This window comes from Mustela erminea, chromosome 7 (assembly GCF_009829155.1).
Source record: "Mustela erminea isolate mMusErm1 chromosome 7, mMusErm1.Pri, whole genome shotgun sequence".
In the NCBI taxonomy this organism is placed as follows: Eukaryota; Metazoa; Chordata; class Mammalia; order Carnivora; family Mustelidae; genus Mustela; species Mustela erminea.
In genome coordinates this window covers 43686178-43708692 of record NC_045620.1, presented here as the reverse complement: position 1 = coordinate 43708692, position 22515 = coordinate 43686178, and the positions used below count along the sequence as shown (strand labels likewise).

The window sequence follows — 22515 nt, the reverse complement described above, 5'->3', positions numbered from 1 at the left end:
CAAGTTCTCACCAATAAGTCATGGAAAGACGATGACCCAAATCCACTGCCATCAAGTAAGGGTTTCACATCTGCTCTCGGCATGCTGCTTCCCTTTGGACAAATCCTTACCCTCCCTGTGGTTTAGGTACCTCAATTACAAGTAACTCTGGCTACTCAAGAATGCTAAGAAGAAGTTCAAAGAGGTTAGAAACTGGAAGAAGATTCCATAAATGGCTTTCAGAATGATGCCCTAAGAGCAACCATATTTCACATTCTCTCATGAAAGAGGCAGTGCTCAGAACTTCCTAAAAAAAAAGGTGTAATGAGAAGACTGAGTAACAAAATGCCAAGGAAACTAACCTTGGGGGTAAATTACACACACACACACACACACACACACACACACACACATATTTACACACACACACATATTTATACACACACACACACACATACACACACACACATATTTATATCTTTTCCAAGAAAAGAAAGGTGACATCCAAAGCCACTAGCCTCATGGGCTGGTGAGGCCATCCTGCCTGGGATTTTTTCCCCCAGGGACATGACAGCCCATAGTGGGCTTGATGCCCCAGGGAGAGCTGCTCTCATTCCACACAGGTCTTCTGTGAACATACTCTGAGCAGCCAAAACAGGAAGAGTTAAATTTAGAAACACAACTGTCACGTTGCATTTAAGAAGGAAAGAACAAAATAACTCATCAGGTCATAAAATTCAGATGGGGCCCAAATATCCTGGTCCCAGTTTTCAGAGTGTGCAGGATTTAGAAGTGAAGGCTCTGAGAGTGTCTAAGACTAGACTTCCCTATCCTTCCCAATCCCATCCACTCTGAAGACACTCTTTTTCTCAGCTTCCATTTGGTGATCAGCATCCTCTTATAAGCATTTTTTCCATGGTAAATTCATTTGCCACCAGCTTTTAGTTGAGGGACTTTCATATTCATGGTCTTTGGAGGAAAAAATGCATGGGAGAAGGTGAGGTCAACCAGTCAGCGTCCCTGCCCAGCTGATTACTCACCTCACCATGGGACATGAAGGTCAACCAGACCATTCAGGGGAGCCAGATGATGGAGAAGACAGGCAGAAAACTTCTAAGGCCTTAAAGGGATTTTTGTCTGTTGTATTACAGAGAATCTGGGGCCGTGGGCCCGCTGGAGGCAGGAGCCTACCTCTGGTCCCCCTCCCACTATCCTTGAAAATGAAAGACCCCATAAAAATAGAGCTCTGTGCTGAATCTGAGAAGAGAATAACCAAGGCTGTTACTAACTGAGCCCCCACTCCGTTCCAGGCATGAGGTTACACTCGGGCCTCATGCTATTAATTAAATAATTATCCTAACAAAGGCTTACAATTACTGTGCACTAATTATGCGACAGGGCATCCTTACAACCAACGTCTGCTCAAGGAGGTGAACCCAGAGCATGTGGGGCTGAAGCTCATACAACTTGGCAGACCCCCTTCATGAAAAAGCATACCAAATTACGAATAAAAATTAGATAGAAGGTCTTGGAAGGGCTCCTGCAAGTGAAGAGCCCTGAGGCTCCCACTTCCCGGCAAATTTGTTCTGGCAATGAGGCGGTTATCACCATCATCTGCTTTGAAAGATGAGGAAACCGAGAAGTTACGCAAATCGCCCCAGAGGCTCTACTCTCCACTGAGAGTCCACAGAGCCAGGTGGCCTAAAGGCCATTATCCCATTTCTGGAGAAGGGAAAAGAAGGTCTTTATTGTCTCAGAAACTTGAACATCTTTTGCTAAATTTGCACAATTTGATTAATGTTTTCAAAGCCCTAATTTTTAAAGAGAAACGAAGATAGAAATGATTAGTCTTTTTTTTATATTAACTGGTTTTAATACCTACTCTACAGTAACCCTATATTCACTTGGGGGAAAAAAAAAGGAGGGGATGCTAACCCCCAGGACAGAAGTGGCCCCATACCCCAGACCCTCTGAGCTGGGAGATAAAGTCACCTACGGCCTCTTGCTGCTTTTGTGAATTTCGGGCCAGCCCTGAGGTGGTTGTAAGCCTTATCCTGACCTGTCTGTCCAGGGTGCCCCAGGTGACTGACAACAGACACAAGGGTCAACATCAGGGATACCCCATCAATGACACTCGGGTCTTTTCCTTGAAATGCGTGGGGGTGACCTCCTTTTGCATCAAACGTTTACTTACACTGGTCTCTCAAAATGGTCATTTCCCTTTCTGGAGTTTTTAGGAGATAGAGCCCTCTCCATTTCCTCTGACCTGTCATCGGCTTTCCCAAAGGAGACAGTGTGGCGCAGTGAGGAAGACCACAGCCTGAGGTCAGAAGATATGGGCCCATCCTCTGGTCTACAACCTCTTAAAACTGTGGCACCTTAGAGGGGTCATCTCATCGCTGGCTCAAAGTCTTCTTGCCTGACAATGCAGGATGATGAGAATATTAACTACCCACAGCAACAAACAGAACAAGACGTGTATGTACTACTAGGGAATAGATAAATGCCAATAGAATCTTACAAATGGAAGAAAGAGAAAAAAAAAAAAAAAAAGAAGGCAGTTAAAATGAATGAACCAGAGCATGCATACACATAGATCTCAAAAATATAGAAGTGGGGAAAACATCACAGAATATTATTATAGTCAAATAACACTCATGTGCATTTGAAAGTACACCAAACAAAGTTATTGCTTATGTGTAAATATCCACATGAGATAGAAACACTAAACACAGGTCAACCATGCCCAAAATAAGGACGATGATTGCTTCTGAAGGTAGAAGACCTGACAAAGCACAAGAAAGGATGTTAACTTGATCTGTGTTGTTGTATTTCTTAGACACAGAAGATCAGAAGCAAATAAAAATGTTAACATTCACTAATTCTAACAGGAAATACACTAAAGTTTGTTATAGTTTTCCCTTAGAGTTTACTGTGTTCATCTTTTGTTGTTTCAAAATGAAATGTTTGTTGGGGGAACAACTGTCACAGAGAAGTTACAAGCAGAAGGATTCATTCATTCCTTCAATCGTTCATCCAACAAAGATGAGAAAGCCACCATGTTCTGGGTTATTTTGCAGACCCTGGGGATAGAAGAGTGAGCAAAACAGCCCTGGTGCCGGCCCACACAGGGTTTCACACCTGCAGGCCAGGACTAGTACTTGTGGAAATCATGTGTCAACTCGACATTCATGCCTGACGTACAGTGTAGAGGAGAGTGCGGTGCTGGGAAGGGGCACCTGGGTGCGGCTGGGCTTTAAGTCCAGCTGGGCAGCCGTCCCTGGGTGCCCAAGGAACGCCTGACTCATGCGCCTGTCGGAGTTAAGGAGACTTGCAGACGGAGCACTTAGCCCAGCCCTGACCCCAAGGAGACACTCGATCCTGTCTCTGGAAAGAACCTATGGATTTAAATCCTAGCTTAGCCATTAATGGATTTGCATCTGAACATGGGTTTGCATTAGATGTGTTGGCATCTGACATAATTATGTCTAACAGCTGAGCAGGGACTGAATCAGGTCCAATTCTTCATGTGTTGTTCATACACACTGACAGGAGATGGATTTTTTTCTTCTTTTCTTTTAAGATTTTTATTTCTTTGTGTGAGAGAGAGAGAGAGAGCACACACGTGCACAAGTTGCGGGGAGGTGCAAAGGGAGAGAGAAGCAGACTTCCCACTGAGCAGGGAGCCCAAGGCAGGGCTTGATCCCAGGACCTCAGAGAAGGAGACAAACCATGAGAGACTCTGGACTCCAGGGAAACAAACTGAAGGTTACAGAAGGGAGGGGGGTGGGGTATGGGGTAACTGGGTGATGGGTATTAAGGAGGGCACCTGTGGAGCTGAGCCCTGGGTGTGATGTGCAACTAATGAACCACGGAACACTACATCACAAACTAATGATGTATTATATGCTGGCTAATTGAACTTAATTAAAAAAAATAGCGATTGCTGCCTTTAAGCTAAAATATAAGATGTAAGTAAATTTAAGCTAGTGATCACTTAGAAATATATTTAATGAAAATATTTCCTTCCTAATATATAGAGACTGACGTTTTCAGAGTCCAGAAGGTAACCAGGATGGTGGGGGGTCTCTCCCAGCCATGCCATATGATGTAGGGGTGGGAAGAGAGCTCAAAAAACTGGAGACACCAAAGCCTGAATATCCTTGATATCTGACCTCAGAGGGACGCCATAAGGAAAAGGAAGAGGACTTATTTTGTAGAATTCTGAATGCCTAAAAGGAAGATCACTTTGGTTCACCACAAGGAAGGTAATTTTCATGATCCTGGTTGCCCAAAGGAATAAAAGGCCTCTAATAAGAGGTGGGGGGTGAGCTTCCTGTCACTGAGGCTATGCCATGACATGATGGAGGGCAATTTTCAGGCAATGCCATAAAGAGAACTCAGGCATTATATGGGGTCCTGGGCCACAAGACTTTTTTAGAGTGTCTGAGTGTTGAGAGTTTATGACCCTTAACGTCCGGTCTCCGGAGAAGGTAAAACCACCAAACAGGTTCGCAGCTCTGGCCTCATCCAGTAATATCTGTGAATCCCTTAATAGTACTTCTGGTTTCATAAGACCTTTGCAGATTTTTCAAAGTTCTCTCACATGCGTTTTTTTTGTTTTTTGGGGGTTTTTTTGGTCTTTTTTTTTTTTACATCTCTCCCAAGACAGTGAAGAAATGGTGGATCCACTCCCAGGCTGAAGGAGGAGAAGCACAGAGAAGAAGTGAGAGGGGAGACCCCCAGCTGGCCCCACAGGGACCCACCCTCCCCAGGACTGGAGCACCAGGAGAGCTGCCAGGGCCACACTCCTGTGCACCCTCTAACAGGCCACTGCCCCTGGAGGAGCCCAGACCAGATACATCATGACACTAAAGCAAGTTCAGGGTGCAGAGTCAGCCCCAGAAGCCCAGAGCATTGGGGGGACATGCAGGGCTGCTCCCTACCACTGCTGACCCAGTGCTCACAGCCAGACCCAGAACGGGGTTCTCAGTCCCCAGCCTCCTGAGGCTGAAAGAGCTGGAAACCTCATGCATCTCTAGGCCAAGCTGGCAACAAGCTGTAGACTCTGAGAAACAGGTCCACTCTTGTCTCTTCTCCCCAGACACTGATTTCCCAGGGAGCAAGAAGTGAGTCACCACACCTGATAAAAGCAGATCCTTCACTGGCCCTGAAACTTCTTTGGCAATGGGGCCATGGGTATATGATTGTCCCAGTCACCATGGCTGCATAACAAAACAGCCAAAACTGGCAGACCCAAGCAGCAATGATCACTAATTGTTTTCATCTCTGCGGTTCCAGGGGTGGCTCACCTTGGCCAGCCAGTTCTTACTCGGGATGGCACATGGTCGCCGTCTGATGGAGGCTAGGGCTGGAGTCATCTAGAAGGTGTCTTCACTCACAGGTCTGGTTGTCGATGCTGGCTGTCAGCGGTCACACAGGACCATGGCTGGGGCTGTCGCCAGGAGCACTTGCAGGTGGTCTCTGTGATGCCCAGGCTTCCTCTCACCATGGTGTTCCAGGACCAAGGGCAACTGTCCCAAGGGAGAGAGCTGAGTGGACGCTGTATTGCCTTTCACAACACAGCTTTGGAAGCCGCACAACTTTTGCCACAGTCTATCTGTCAGGAGTGGGTCGTGAAGGCCAGCTATACTCTAGAGCAAGATATTTCTCCTCGTCCCAGGAGAAATATCAAAGCACCTGTGGTCATGGTTTAAAACACCATAAGGGACAATCCTTCCTCCATGGCTAAAAACTGCATTCCACAGCCTCATAGCCTTGGAGGGATCTAAATACCTCCAGTTCCAGGTGGGAATTACTTCCCGTTGTGCCTGGCTTTGGGCTGAAGAACCTTACTCAGTTGGATATGCTTTCCTCTAGAAGCCTTTGGAAGTCCCACATTGGGGGTGCTCTGGAATATGAAAACATATAGGCCCTAAAGACCAGGGCTCTCGGGTTTTCTGCTTTAAACATACTGAGTCAAGATGATTTGGTGTGAAATACGGACTCCATTTGATACAAGATAGAGCCCAGTGAGGGATTAAATGATTACCTAAGGACCTGGATCGATTTGGTTTCACTCTGAAGCCAGGAAAGCCCATGTATTCCCCTAAATAACACCCATGCTGGAGACTGAAGTATGGGCCACATGTTGGTGGTGGCGCCACATTTCCTAATTTCTAGTCGGGGTTTAAACGGAGTCTTCTCCCTGGATTTACATAATTTCCGGGCCCCAGAGCCCAGCAACACTTCTAGAAGTAACTCTTTTGCTTTCACTGATTGCAAAACAAAAAGATCTGCCTGGTGAGCAGAGGCTCTGCTTGCTTCTGGAAGGAGCTTAGGCAGGATTTTCTTGGTGGGTTCCTCTTTTTTCTATTTTGACATGTTCTGACCTTCTCCAGGGTCCCCAGAAGTCTGATACGTGCATGGAGGCAATCCTAGGTGAAGGAGGAAGGCAGGCATGTTTCCTGGTTTCATGAAAGCCCTTTGCTCGCAGACCCTGGCCTGAAAAGCTTCCTCGGTTCCTGCAGCCTGAGCCGGCTCCCTGCGGCATGAACAGTCAGCATTTGTACAAACCCACATTATGACACAGTGAAAACTAACGGGGTGAGTCTGCGTGCCTGCATCTGGCAAGACAAACCCATGCACACACAGAGGAAGTGCAAAGTGCCGTTATGAGATCTTCCTGGTTTAGGATGAGCTTTCCAACCCGTTTTACAACACAAAACCGCTTCGTGGGAAAGAAGGAAGTCCGTGTTTAGCAATCACAGCTGACTCCCCCTCACCTTCCCGCTTCTGAGCAGCTGGGTACCCAGTGCCCCAACTTCCAGCGGCCCACACCCACACTCCTTGCCCTGGACCTGGTCCCTGGTCAAGGACGCTGCTCTGCCTGGGTGAGGGGCAGGCTAGGTATGTGGGAGCTGGTGTATACATACCCCAGGTCCCTCACCCCTGAGGGGAGACCTCCAAGGCGTCATCTGTACCCTGTTGTCTCCAGGGGTAAATGACTGACATGTGAACATTGGCTACCTTGTCCTCCCTCCCCAGATCACTTCCCTTACTCCCTGGGAGTTTCCTGGGATCACCTCCCAGATAAACTACAAGCACCCAAACCCTTATCTCAGCGTCTGCTTCAAAGGGAACCAGAACTGAGTTGAGAGAGTTAATGGCTACGGCATGAAATTAACTATCACCCAGGGTGTTCCTCATTGGGTCCGTAGCTTGTGCCTCTCAATTACCTACTCCAAATCAACCTGTCAGGAACCACAGACAAGCAGACAAGGAACATAAACAAATGAAGACTTATGCCGACAAAGGGTTCCACTGGGACAGAACTTGTTCGGGGAAATGAGGATCTCACCCTTTCCAAAGATACTAACATACACACACACACACACACACACACACACACACACAGTTCCCACTTGAATGCAGGGCTGGTCCTGTTCCCTGACTAGCCATCTACCTCCCAAGGAGGTGCTTAGAGAGAGAAGGTCTTTCTCTGATGCTATTGGTGAGGAGAAGCATGCCCAGCTCCTGCAGGAAAGAATGCCACACAGGCCTCCAGAAGCAGCTTCCCCAGCAGAGTGCACATGGCTGTTTACTCAATGAACCAGACCGTTTTCTCCACCTTCACGGTTCGGCTTCTCCCACTTCATTTTGTAACTGAGTAACTGAATACGCAGGGCTGCCTCCAGAGGCCTAAATGGAGATCTCCCCTCCCACGTCCTCCCTCTTCCCTTCCTACAGCCAGAAGGCTTCTGGGTCCAGTTCACAGTTCTGATCTGGAGGCAAGAGAGAGGATGGGACTAGGGATGACAGGCTTTCTTTCATCTCCATCTAGACCCTGGTCAACCAAAGCTCGTACTAATTTTCCAGACATCATAAAGGTCTCTTTGGAGGTTGATCTAAACTAAATTTCTTTTTTTTTTTTTAAGATTTTATTTATTTATTTGACAGATGGAGATCACGAGTAGGCAGAGAGGCAGGCAGAGAGAGAGAAGCAGGCTCCCTGCTGAGCAGAGAGCCCGATGCGGGACTCGATCCCAGGACCCTGCGATCATGACCTGAGCCGAAGGCAGCGGCTTAACCCACTGAGCCACCCTGGCGCCCTAAAATAAGTTTCTAAGAGAAGTAATCAAAATCTACAAAGCATTTCGTGGAGAGAAATATACTTCATATATGAACATTTAGATGGGAAGTGTGTCACATATGTAAATGTAATCCATGTTTACTGACGTGTGTGTGTATATGCATGTATAGTAAAGACTGTAGCTCTACACAAAAACATGGATCAATCTCAAAAACAACGTGCCAACAAAAAAGCCTTACATCAAGGATAAACACAGATATTTTATGATTCTTGTATATAATATGCTAGAATAGGTGCAAACTTTTCTATGGTGCAAGAAATCAGAAGAATGATTATGTGAGGGTAGGCTGGGGGGGTTCCTGGGAAGGGGCATGAAGGGGCTTCCTGGGATGATGTGTGTCCTAAATCCTGACAGAGGTTGGGACCACTGCTGTATGCATATGTCAGAACTCACTGATGGTGCACAAAAGATTTGTGCACTTCATTGTGTAGAAATGTTACCCAAAAAGGGTAAGCAATAGACTCTAATTAATGACATTCATGCTAACCTATGGGAGAGGGAGTGTATTTATTTCTGCAAATGACTCTGAAATACATGCAAATGAAATAGGACAGATTGATGGATGGATACAAGGTGGGCTAGATGAGTAAATGTGTGAGAAAGCCAACAGAGTAAAATGTAAATGATAGGACCTAGGGATGGAGTCTGTGGGCGTTCACTGTAAAATCCCTTCCATTTTTCTGTATGTCTGCAAATTTCTATAATAAATTGCTAGAGTTAAAAACAAACAGAAAAAAAGCTGACGATAATGTTTTTGAGCCTGGATGGGGATAGAGGGGATACAAATTTGTAAAAAAACAAAACAAAACAACAACAACAAAACCAGCACATGGAATTGTGGCACTGAAAAAACAATCATTCTAGATCCATAATGGCTACTACTGACAGACTGTGCACCCTTGGGAACCACCAAGCACCAAAGTATTCGTGGTTGGCCCCATTAAAGGCAACGTCTTTTTGTAAGCCACAAACGCACAATGATTCCTGCAAGGGGGCCAATGTTCTGTATGAAATTAGGGTCAATCTGATTAGAGGGATGGGTACAGCTGTATTACGATTTTCCTTCCTTTAAATTCATCAAATCAGAATTTAACAAATTGATCTCATACTTGTGGTTAAAACAGCACAGGCAGTGGGGGAATTCGGTCTCTGGAATATGGAAGGACCATTGCCCATGGAACATAGGTCATCTCTTTTCAAATGATTTGACTTAAAGTTACGTCCAAAGGGCAGACGCGCATGGTGACAAGTGGACAGAACTGAGCACAGAACAAGTCCAGCTTCTTTCCCACCTTCTCACTGCCCTTCACTCCCTCTTCTTTCATCCGCTGGCATCCATTCCGTACAGCCGAGCTTGCATCTCAAAATTCCCATTACCAGTGGTTTTCCTGTGGATCTTCCCAGGACAGACCAATATGAATGCAGCTAAGTGGCATTCCCTTTCCCCAAAAAAGACCCACTGGGAGACTGAGGCTGATGCCAACAGGCTGTTCATGGGCAGCACGGAGGATCTGGCCACTAAGAATATTTTTATTTTCCACTAGGTATGGCAGGCATATTTCAGAAATACTGTAGGTTCAATTCCAGACCATGGTGATACAGTGAGTGTCTCAGGAAAGTGAATCGCATGATTATTTTTGGTTTCCCAGTGCATACGGAAGTTATATTTATACTCTACTGTAGTCTATTAAGCGTGCAATGGTATTATGCCAAAAGATGTGTGTAACTTGATTAAAAAATACTTCACTGCTTAAAAAGGCTAACCATCATCTAAGCTTTCAGCATGTTGTAATCACCGACCACCATCACAAATATAATTAAAAAGTTTGAAATATGTGAGAATTACCAAAATTAGACAGAGACACGAAGCGAGTAAATGTCACAGGGAAAACGGTGCCGACCGACTTGCTCATCAACCAAGCATTGCCACAAACTTTCAATTTGTTAAAAAAAAAAAAATGCAGTATCTCTGAAGTAGAAAGAAGAGAAGTACAATAAAATGAGGTGCGTGTACAATATTAGGACGTGTCAGATCCATTCACTGTCCTCCCGCAGTAGAAATCTCCATGTCCTAATGGATGTGTGGATAATAACCACAACCTTCCATGCATCACTAATTGAGGCCCTGCGTGCAAAACCCCTTGGCGCATAGTAGGCGTTCAAAATATGGGCATCCATTCATGGGCTGAGAACCTGCTCTGTGTCACTCTCCATAGTGTATTCCAAGGACTCTTCCCAGCAAAACTCGCTGTTTGAATTTTCCCACTTCACAGGGGAGGAAACCAAGGCTTTGAGAGGTTCCATGACTGGTCCAGGATCCCACAGTCCCCGAACATCAAAACAGGACTCCTTTCCAGGTCTGTGGAACCCTGGTCTGCCTCCCCACCTCTACCCTCCATGCAGAAGTATTTTTTAATTATAAACCGCGGGCACCCCTTATCTCCTGATTGTCTCAATGACCCCAACGCAGGGTGGGAACTCCAGGCACCTTTTTACTGACTGAGGTGATGGAAGCTTAACTGAGTCCAGCCTGACTCCTCAGACCCCAGTCCTATGCTGCTCCTAGAGCGGCCTGTCCCCAGTCCTCCACATCCTAATCTCTTCCCTTTCTCAGCCCAGTGCCCCTGATCCCAATGGCATGGACACTGGGTAAGCCCTGCAGGCTCTGGGCTGGGAAGCCAGGCTCAGCTCTGTGCACAAAGGCCTTGGCAGGGATGGACAAGACAAGACACTGGGCGGGGCTCATGTCTATTTCGTTCAAAGTCCGCTTCTAAAAAAAGTCTGCTAATCTTTAATTCAGGGATTTTATTGTTCTATTATAGAAATTTCATCCAAACTAATGGTTTAAACTATATCAGGAACCTCAGAAGTGCCAATATAAAAACCCAGACATGTACTTATTTAACCTTACTCTCCAAGGTGGAATGTGAACTTGTTATGGGCACGAATGGGGCCTGTCCCCATGAATGCAGACTGGAGGGGTGGCCATTGGCCTACAGGCCATAGGGAGCCCCCAGGTAGGAGGAAGCAATAGGCTGGGTCCCTGTTGCCCGAGTGTGCGATCTGTGGAAGGCACACTTAGTGCACTCAGACATGCCCTCCCTATAGCCCTCAGCCACACGGCTCCGCTTACACACACAGCCTGTTTTCAGAAGTCTGAGGCCCAGAGGAGCTGCTGTGAGCTTCTGGGGAGAGAGACTCTGCCTGGGCCTCATCCTACCCTGAAGCTCCCAGAGTCTACCCCATGCCTGAGCATGTCCTATTCAGGTCAGAATCGGGAGTGCCCAGGGAGAGGCAGTCAGCACCCCAAGGCCTCAGGCCCACAGTCAGCCCTGGGTCAGCCCGGAGGTCCCAGACAGCCCAGGGGTCTAAGAAGGAGGGATAAAGGGAGTGGGAGAGGTGAGCACTCAGCAACCAACCAAGATCTGGAACACAAGATGAGATTCCCTAAAAGGTGAGGCAGGTACATTCTCACCCAACCCTCACAGAAATGCATTTTATTTATTTTTTTAGAGATGGGGAGCGAGAAGGTGGGGAGGGGCAGAAAGAAAAAGAGAGATAATCGTATGCAGGCTCCTTGCCAGCACAGAGCCTGATGTGCAGCCTGATCTCATGTCTCTAAGATCATGACCTGAGCTGAAATTAGGAGTCGGACACCCAACTGACTGAGCCACACAGATGCCCCCAGCTGGACATTTTAAAATACAGCTAGGTGAAACTCCATCCTGGTGTTTCTTGGGGGAAGGGATCTTAGAAACAAAACCCAGAGACCCCCAAGATGGAGCCTAAAAGTGAACGACCATCTGTGTGACTCACAAGGAGTGAATGAATGAAAGCAGAAGGAGTGAGGAACCTACAGCAAGATAGGTCTGGTGTCTTATACTTGGCTGACACCGTCCCTCTGGTTGGTTGGTTGGTTGGTTGGTTGGCTGGGCTCACCCACCCAGTTCTCTTCCTCTCGACCAGATTTCCACAGCCAGCTTTCCAGAGCCAGCCAGTGCATGGAGGTGGGTGGCCGCAGGCCGTGGTCTCAACCCTGATGGCACCCTGGCCTCACCCGGGAGCTTTCAAACCCCTGAAGCCTGAACTCCAGTCCCAGAGACTCGAGTTGGTCTGGGGTGGGGCCTGGATTGAAAGTCTCTCCAGGGGACTCTAGTGAGCTAAGCCAGGCTTCCTCACACTCGAGTGCACCTCGCAGGCCCCTGGAGAGCTTGTGAGAACACAGAGGGTTGGGCCCACTTCCGGCGGCTCTGGCCCAGGAGGTCTCAGGTTGAACCCATGAATGTGCATTTCTGACAAGCTCCCAGGGCTACTGCTGCGGGTCTGCCGCACTTTGAAAAGAGCCGCCCTAAGGCACCTGAGAGCACTTGCATGAGAGCACAGTGGTGGCCTCCTGGTGATCCCGTGATTTCAGACTACACCTACACAAGTGAGGGGACACAGCCCAGCCCTGTGGCCAGAGGCAAGAAAGGAGAGGAGGTGCGGGTCCTCACTCGACTGCCAACCAGAGGTGGACCCTGGAGATGCCCCTTCATGCCCCTCAACCTTAGTCCTGGCTTCATCTGTGAAATGGGTTTATCTGTGGCACAAGATCATTCTGGAATGTGTGATTCAAGAAAAAAGTCCCCCAGTCACCTCAGGTATGCTGCAGCACCACCAAGGAGGCAAAGGCAGGCAAGAATAAGCTCCCATGGAGCGGGGGCCACAAGGAGGAGGTGGCTGTCACCGCCGCTGTCAAAAGGCCATACAGGTACTGCTGAGGGATGCACCATGGCCAGGAGGGGATGGACACTTGAGCACACCCCACAGCATTCCCTGCCACCCCCTCCAGTACCTGTGGCCTCCACACACACAGGGAAGCTCCATGCTCACTGCTCTGGGGGGACCTTGCAAACTGTCCACATGTGGTGGGAACCAACCATACTCATCAGCCCCTCATGGGTGCTTCACTCTCTAACCCCAAAGGGAAGCCATTCCAGGTGTAAGAAAGACTGGGCAGTTGGTTCAGATACCCAGAGGCTCTGGGACAAGGAGTTAGTCCAGACCAGTGGGTTTCAAGCATCTTTATGGGGATGAAATATGACCTCTTCTACTTTAGACATGTCCCTAATACGTGGACAGACAATGCTGAAGGTTTTTGATCGTATGTCTATGCATGAGAGAGAAAACAGAAAGGGGGCAATACCTGAGTTACAGGGCCCCCGGTCAGGAGTGATGTTAAAAATATTTACTAGGATACTCGTTTTAATAAGGCACAAGTACATCTGGGGGAAAGGTCAGGGGAGCAGAAAGAGAGGTGGGGAAATCATTCTCACCTTCACCTCTCCTCCAGGCCACCTGAAGCACCAGTCCCAGTACCTAGAGCAGGAGGTGGCAACAAACATTCCTGTACAGGGCCACTGAGTAAATACTTCAGGCTTTGCAGGACCCGAGGTCTAGGTTGCAATATTCAGCTCTGCCTTCCTACAGCAAAGGCAGCCCACAAACAACATGCAGATGGATATGTATGTCTGGCTGTGTTCCAATAAAACTTTATTTATAAAAATGGTCACCAGACCAGATTTGGTCAAGGGCCATAGTTAGCTGGACCCTGACTTGAGGAAAAGGGTTTGGAATCAAGAATCCCTAAGCTTCTTTCCACATTTATGACTATGACTCAATCATTTAACCTAACCACCCTCAGTCTAGATCTAATTTATCTATCAAAAATACAGTCATTCCTGGCCTTCAGGTATTTTTGTTCCAGGAGCCAAACATGTTCCAATGAGCTAGTGAATGTAAAAATGCTTTGAGAGTCTAGGCTCCTGTGCAAATAGGCCCATGAAAGCATCTAAGAGCAGAGCTTATCACCCTTCCCCTGTGTTTCGGGAAGATTCTATGCACCGTTCATTGGATTAGTCTGCCCGGGCTACTTTTAAAGAATGTGGCTTTTAAGAATGTCTCAGGAAATAAGTCCTAAAGGGATTCTGAAGCTGGAAGAAATAAATAGTGTCTGGCCTCTCCTCCCAGAACTGGAAGCTGTGAAACCCTTCATTAGTGTGCAGTAGAAAATCCTGTACTCCTTATTTCATCCTGTGTGTCTCTAGAGTGGCCTCTGAGGCCAGGAAACAGCATTAGTCAGAAGCTTCCTGGGTAATCTCTTGACATGTCTCGTTCACAAAGCCATTGAGAATGCTGTACTGGGGCCAAATTGCACTCAATAAGCTATCCAGCCTAAAAATAATCTTCATAATCCCACCATGTTCTAGGGTGCCTCAGAGTATTGCAAAGGCCCTAAAAATGACCTCTGTGGGTCTGCCTTCCATTATATTTCAGTAACGAAGGTAATGCAGCTACCATTTAATAAGCACATACTATGAGGTTGCAGCTGTTTACGAAGCTTTCCTTGGCTCGTGATTACCACATCCCTGCGAAGTGGGCATCCTGACTGGCATTTTACAGACAGTGGAAATGGGGTTCAAAGAATTTAAGACACTCACCTGGCACCACAGAGGTTGAAATTAATGGAATTGAGATTGAGGATCTCCTCTGGAACCCAAGTTCTTACGTTACTGCCAATGGCTTCATGCATCAAACATGCGTTATTTTTCCTAGGGTTCTTGTATTTACAAAGAAGAGACACAATGTGCAAAGAGGCTCAACTGGGACAATTCTTACCTCACCTGTGATCCTCCCAAGGTGAGAGGGAAGAGTCAAGTTGCACCACCTTGCCCAAGTGAGAATCAGGAAGGTCAAACCAAGAGCTAAGCCCACCTCAAAAGATGTCAGTCTGGCTTATGATTTTTCTGTAGAGGGTAAAATACGGCTTTACTAATAAGATAGGCATAAAGGAAAACTGAGAAGTCTTTTTTTTTTTTTTTTTTCAAAAAGAAAAAATTTGGGTGAAGAAATAAGGTAACAAAGACCAGCTAGCTGTTCACCAGATCTCTCTCTTCTTTGAGGGCACTCTGCTAATATATACAAATCCCAACCTCCTTGGAAGTGAGGAGTTGTCATGTGACTGAGCCCTGGCCAGTGGCGTGTGAGCAGGAGTGAGGATCTAATCCCTTAAACTCAGCTATGCACAATCTTCCATGCCTGTGCCTCTGAAAGCAGAGAGAAGCACAACACCCTTGGGAACCAAAGTGTAAGCCTGGGAAAGTCTCAAAATGGAAGGCTTCAGAATCCATGGACCATCTCTTGCAATAGGGCCACCCAAAGGCCAGAACCTTCCACAAGAATGAAATCCTTAACTCTGTGTTAAACTCTCACATCTGCAGGACTTATTTGTTACTGCAGCTACCCTTACCCAATCTAATTCTGTAAGGAGTTTGATACAAATTAAAGAGTGGATCACAGTAAGTTCTTAACTTATTGCACTTGAGTGTTAACGGCTATTATGTGAATCATTACGAAAATCATAACTGCAGAGAAACACTGTTGAAAGCTCTGTAAGCTAGTACAATAAGGAATAGATTTTAAGACTTTTAAAAAGAAACCTTAGTTCTTTTTTTTTTTAAAGATTTTTAAAATTTATTTGACAGAGAGGGAGAGAGAGAGCGAGCACACAGGCACAGGCAGGGGGAGCAGGAGAGGGAGAAGCAGGCTTCCCACAGAGCAGGGAGCCTGACATAGGCAATACCAGGGTCTCAGGATCATGACCTGAGCTGAAGGCAGATGCTTTACCAACTGAGCCACTCAGATGTCCCTAAAAAAAACCTTAGTTCTTTCCTGGGTTCAAACCCAGGGATAAAACACAGAGGCAATCTGAGATTTGTCATTCTTAATATTTTGTATATATTCTGTTAAATAAAAAATTATATGTTATATATGCATATTCCATGTATATATGCATATATATGTATGTATTTTTTTTCCTTAAGTAAGGGCCACAGCCAGTGTGGAGCCTAATGCTGGGCTTGAACTCACAACTCTGAGATCAAGACTTGAGCTGAGATCAAGAATCCAACACTTAAACCACTGAGCCACCCAGGCACCCCTAAAATGTATGATTAAAGTTAATTTTACCTGCTTCTTTTTACCTTTTTAATGTAGCTACTAGAAAATTTAAAACTACATCTGTAGCTTGTATTCTAATTCTACAGGACAGTGCTATACCAATTCATGTAGATGTCAGGCTATCTAATTATCCACATGTATTGAGTATCTATGTATGGAAGTTTGGTGGCAGGGGGCTCTAACCTGTTTCTGACAAGTGCTGTGACCTTAGGAAAGTCATCCATCCCCTCTGGATCTTTTTTTTTCATGTAAGAGATGATAGATTCGGGCTTTTCATATTTTGTAGATTGGTCATCCCAGCCCTATGATTATAGACCAACTGGCCTTTTTTTAATTATTATTTTTATTTAAATTCCAGGTAGCGAGCACACCAAGCAATATTAGTTTCAGGTGTACCTACATTGATTCAGCACTTGCATTCATCACCCAGGGCTCATCACGGAATGTATGCTCCTTCATCCCCATCACCTATACCACTCATCCTCCCACCCACCTCCCCAGACCAGCTGGCCTTGATGTTATGGCTTAAAGTAAAAAACCAGTAGGACTCCAGCACTTAACTTTGTTCATGACCTACACCGTGAACCAGTCTGTGCTGCTTCCCAATCTGTGGACATACTCATCCCTTGAAGTTACCCATATTGCTTCACTTATATGGACCTCTGGCTTCCCTCCTCTACTACAATTCATACTTGATTCTCAGATCGTGTACTTCCTGGACATTCCAGTAGACACCTGATCCAGTAAACACTCCCAGCATGCCCCAAAGGTACCTACAGCATAGGCCCAAGGATCTTAGACCCAACTAAGCCACACAGAGAGAGGGAGATGAGCCCTTTTTCAAAAGAACATCCAGTGATCTCAGAGTGAGACTCTTGCCAAAGGCTATCATTTTAAATAGCTCTTTCTTCCAAAGTTTATTTGAAGGAGGCACTCTGAGAAAAAGCTCATTTCCTTAAAACATCAAAGAACTAAAAACCAAAAGATGATAGATTTTTCTGGAGACAGACTTCGAAGTGTATAAATAAAATTCTGCAAAGTGTACAAATAAATACTACAAAGAGTTCATTTCTGCTACAGTTGTCCACCACTCTCAATATTACATTTAGCTAACTTAATTTTCCATGGATAAAATTTATTCAAAGTTAAATTTCACTTAATAGGTCATCTGAGTAAACAGTTTCAAGTGTTATTTGCCAAAAAACAATATGTTTCCAGGCTCTAAATGAAATCGGCAGTGTCAGGCTAAGAAAACAACCTTAAAAATTCACAGAGGACTGGAACAATTGCAGAAAAATTGGAGCCCAGAGCTTCGTCTTTTTCATGCAGTTCTGGAGGCACAAAAAAATTACCAATTTCCACCAAAACCATGTCCTGGGGGGAAAGGAAGAATGCTATTTAAAAAAAATCCAGAATACTGCAAAACAACATGTCTTTAAAGTGGCAGCTGCCATATGAAGAATGTGTCATCTTTGTGTTAGCACACCAACCAAAGACAGCACTGACATTATATTAAGCACCCTGCATCCTGATCGTCCCTTGGGCAGGTACTCTGGGCACCTAGTTTTGAGAAGAAGGCAAAAAGGGAGATGGGGGATGGGGCAGGGGAGGGGTAGAGGAGAAGAGGAAAGGAGAGAGGGTCCAAGGAGGGGGTGGGGTATGATATGGAATTTTGCAAATGCAAAGAAGTTATTTAGGAAAACGGAGCAGGGCAACTTGGGGTGGATGTCTTCATGAATCTCTCTTCTTGAAATGTTGTGGAACTACTGGATTTGTAAAGTGGAAGAAGTAGAAAGGATAAACTAGTTGCAAGCCTATTTCACAGATGAGGAAATTGACATTTGAGAAGCAAAGTAAGCCTCTATCCTGAACAGAGAGTACACCCAGGATGGAGATCATTCCATCTCCAGGCTCTGAATATACTTACTCTAATGGCACCTAAAGCCATGGGTTCCTAGAGCACAGTCTGAGAAGCCCAGTGACATGATGAGTAGCACTAGGTGTACCTTATGACAAGAACCAAATTAATTCTTGCCTATGACCCTGACACCATTACTCACATGGTCATGGGCCATGCTGGCATCCCAAATGCTCAGGCCCCCTAGTAAATAATCACTACTCTGAGCACAGAGGGAAGCCTGATGCATCATCTTTGGAAGTACACTCTTGTTCTGCTGACATCATCACAAAGCAGAAGAGAGGTCAGTCCAGAAACCACATGGCTTCCTTCCTAGCCTCTACACTGAAGACTCTTGAGAGCAGACACTACTGCATTCAACCAGTACAAGCAATATTCCTTGCCTCCAGGGCCCTCTGACCTCTTAAGGAAACCTGGGCGACTAGGCCTTGGCTCAGTCCAGTTCAATCCCGCCCTCCCACAGTAAGTTAGAGGTAGAGAAGATGAATACTACTGTATTTAAATTCCAAATCCGATGTTATGAGTGCTGTTGCTCTCAACACTTTTGCATAAAATATCTGTTCTATGAAAACTGAGAAGCAGACTTCCAACAGCATTCTGGAAAGAGCACCAAGGCTACTGGGGGTCACCTGTGTCTGTGGTCACATTTTGACCACGTTCTTGTAGAAAGAGAGCATTTCTCAGAGGTGATGTGCTTATTACCATAGCGAGATCTTTCAAGCTTTTATGTACTAGAAAATAGTGCTTGAACCTCTCAGCCCACCTTCCTGATGGGTCAGACCTGGGCCACCTGAGGATGTGGCCTGTTGACAGAACAAGAGGAACAGAATGTGCCCATTCCTATGAGGAGGGGTTGGAGAAGGTATCCATGACCCACCTATAATGGAGGAATGGCTGCCCCCAACAGCCAGCAATTCATGGGGGAACTCCTACTACAGAACTACCACACACAGGGCACTAAGCTGGTCATACTTCATGACTTCATTACCAATTCTCACAGCAGTCATGAAAAGTCAGAATGATTACCTCAATTTCTCACAGAAGCAGAGAGAGGCTCAGAAAGCCTATTTTGCCCAAAGCCCACAGCTTCTAAGCTGGGATTCAAATCCAGGGGAGGGTAATTCCAAAACCCAGGAAGAGACGAACTCTCAAATCTACATGTCCACTTTATATCCTTGAGGTGCCTGCAATTAAGCTGGAAAGATGGCAGATGGAAGCTCTAGACCTGCCCATCCAATAGAACTTTGTGTGATGACAGAAATGGTCTACGATCTCCAATATGGTAGCCATGAGCCATACACAGCTATTAGGTATTTGACATGTATCTAGTGCAGTTGAGAATCTGAATTTTTAATGTATTTAATTTGACTTAATTTGAATTTAAGTCACTACTGAGTGTCATACTGGACAGCACAGTGAGAGACATTTTGTCCAAAAACATTTAGCAAAAAGAATGGTCACAGCAGCCTGGGATGGTCAAGGCAGGTCTGGTGAATAACAGAGACTCCAGGCAGGCCCTTGCTGTGTCAGGACTTAAAAAGGACCCCTCCTCTTTCAGGCATGATCACCTTCCTTGTGGTCTTTGGCTCTGAGGTCCAGCACCCAGAAATCAAGCCCAGTTCCGATAGCCCCCAAATGAAGACACTGAGAATGTTCCTTCTGAGTCTTTATTCTTTCTGGACTAGCTCTGAGCATTATGAGCTCTAGTTCTCCTCCTGCTACTCTCTAGAAGCCCTTCCTCCTCTCTCCCCCTGTGCCTTTTCTGTCAACACCAAAAACCTGGACATCTTCCTTTCTACCTGGGGGCTGAGTCATTTCCTCTCTTGAAATGGTTTTAATGTGCTTTATTCTTCTACATCCATCACTCTGAAAAAGATACTTCTTGATACAATGAACAATGCCACTCACAGAGACAGCACCACCCCCCCGAACATACATCTCTCAACAGGGATCAGAAGCCCTTCTATCACCACTGGCCCTGAGCATGGTGGCTGACCTCAACCCGAAGCCAGTCACTGTACTGCAAGTGACTCCATTATTTCCCATACCAAAGGTATACCAAAGGTGCCAACTGGCCTCCTAGTCTAGTCTTTCTAGTATTTCTAGTCTTCTGACATCTTGCTCACTACCTGCCTCTTAGTTATCAGAAGACACTGAAAAATATTTGGCTACGTGACCAGATCAGCAACCAGGGTTCTTGCTGCATCTTTCTACAAAAGGCTCTGTTGGCTCAGTCTGGCACTCAAACCCATCACATCCATTTTTGCTTCTAGCTCATGGAGCAGCCATGTGCTTCACTAACCTTCAAGGGTATTCCTTCAGAGCATTTAGTAATAGCCACAGTAACCCCTGAATTCTCCAGCTTGAGGAATATAGATGATGTAGCATTGTGGGTTGTTGTGGGTTTGGGATGGGGGGATTGCTGGTAATTGATTTTTAATTCTTTCCAGCTCTGCCTAGGAACAGACTATTAAAACTCTCAGGATGGTGGTGAAGGACACCTCTATCAAAAAAAAGGCAGACACACAACTTCACAGAGCAACTTCTGTTTTCAAAGGTCTAAGGTTCTTTGGGCTGCAATGAAGACTATTTATATCTTTGCAGTGTGACACTAAAAATGAGACTGGCCTTTGGATGTGGGATCAACACATGGTTGAGCTCCTGACCCATCAGAAGGGGCATGCATGGGGCCCAAGTTCCCACCATCCATGGAAAGGAGGTCCCAGAGAGCCAAACAGCCCAAGTCAGGATTGGCAAAGTACAGCACAGGCCTAATACCTCTCAATGCCTGTTCTGTATGGTCTATGAGCTAAGAATGGTTTTTAAATGTGTAAAGGGTTATAAAAGGATGATTTAAAAAAAAAAAAAAACTATAGACATGGTATATGGGTGGCAATAGCTAAAATATTTCCTGTCTGGCCATTTGTGAGACAAGCTTCCTGACCCCTGGTTGAAACTAACAAGGCCCTCAACCATCCAGAAGTGCTTGCCTTTTCTGAGATTTGGTGGGCTGGGTTCTGACGATTCCAAGTCCCCTTCATTCCCTTTATGTTTGCTTTCCTTTCAAGATCAACATAAAGACACAACAGATATTAAATATGACCACTGGTAAATGAATATTCACTTCTCCCAAGAAGACCAACAACACAGTTAAGGATATGGTTCCACCCCCTTTTTCTTTACTGTGACAGAAACAAGGCTTCTGCTTAAAAACCACCCAGAGAGGATTCCAAAGATCAAAGCAAAGATGGCCAGAAAACACCCTCACCCATCCTGCTCCCAACTCAGTTTCCCACTTGAGAACACCAGCCCCCACATTCAATATCAGCACAGAATCATGAGGGTCGCTGACTTTGACTTACCTTTCACCCACGCCCTAGAAAAAGAATGCAGAGGTAGAATCACACCCAGAACGTCCCCTTTCAGTTTCTTAGACACCTGCCCTAAATGTCATTAAGATCTCTCTGGGTTAGAACTCAAAGGGAGAAGATGGCGTCCAGCTCTTCCTTAGTCATAACCAGAGAAAAGGGCAGCCACTGCGCACAACAGCAGCTGTAACTGTTACCTGGTTCAGTGCAGTTCTTGCTGCTCCGGAGTCCTGCATCTTCTGAAGTCAGAGTGTCATTCACCTGCATTAACTTCCTCCCCACGGTCCACTGTCGGTCTTCCCCTAGGAGGTCCATGAAGTCGAGGTCTGGGGAGACAAAGAGCATAACCACACATCACTAACAGCTGGGCTTTGGCCTTTCCCAATGCTGAATGTCCAGCACCTCCATCAGCCACCATTTGCTCAGTCGTGAGCCTATTCCTCCCACCTTGGGTCTTATCATTATACTCCATTCACGCAGCCCCTGACTGCCTGCTGGCTTCCTTGCACTGCTGGATCCCGCTGGGCCTGACAGAGGCTGCCCTCAGCCACTGACTGGGAGGGACTGGTATATTACTACCTCACCCACTCCGGTGGGATGACTTCAAGATGCGTATTCTAAACTGAATTACAGAATCTTCTCCACTGGGATTATGCTCCAGCTGTCTACAGTGTAATGCTCCTGATAAAACACAATGTATTAATTGCTGTCCTTTTCTGCCTTAATTCCTCACTCCTAGTAACACACTGATATATGTTTTAACAACCAACTCTCTCTGGAAGGGGTGGGCAGGGGGTGTCCTTGTTTGGAGCCACTGGCCTATTTCCATAGTGTAAATATTCTCATCATGGCCAAGTTCAACATGACCCACATTGACCTCACCGAACATGGATTTGGGAAGAGATGGGTATAATTAGGTCCATGAAGTCAGTGTGACTGTTTCGAGCCCACCAGCATCTACTCCTCCCAAATAAACCTCTCACAACTGAACAATTTCTCAGGAACTGCTTCTGGAGGGTTCCCCAAGCTAGGACACCATGTCAACATCCCCAGAGTCTGGGCCAGTCAATGCTGCATATCAAGACTTCCACAAACAAGA

At 46.0% G+C, this 22515-nt stretch overlaps 1 protein-coding gene across 1 annotated transcript in view; it reads right to left on the bottom strand.

Moving 5' to 3' along the window:
* SLC24A3 (solute carrier family 24 member 3) overlaps positions 1-22515 on the bottom strand; it is a 483939-nt gene that overhangs the window by 403074 nt on the left and 58350 nt on the right. Inside the window, exon 2 of the mRNA XM_032351525.1 lies at positions 21614-21742. Coding sequence (XP_032207416.1) covers positions 21614-21742 — 129 coding nt within the window. The remainder of the gene's footprint in view (positions 1-21613; positions 21743-22515) is intronic.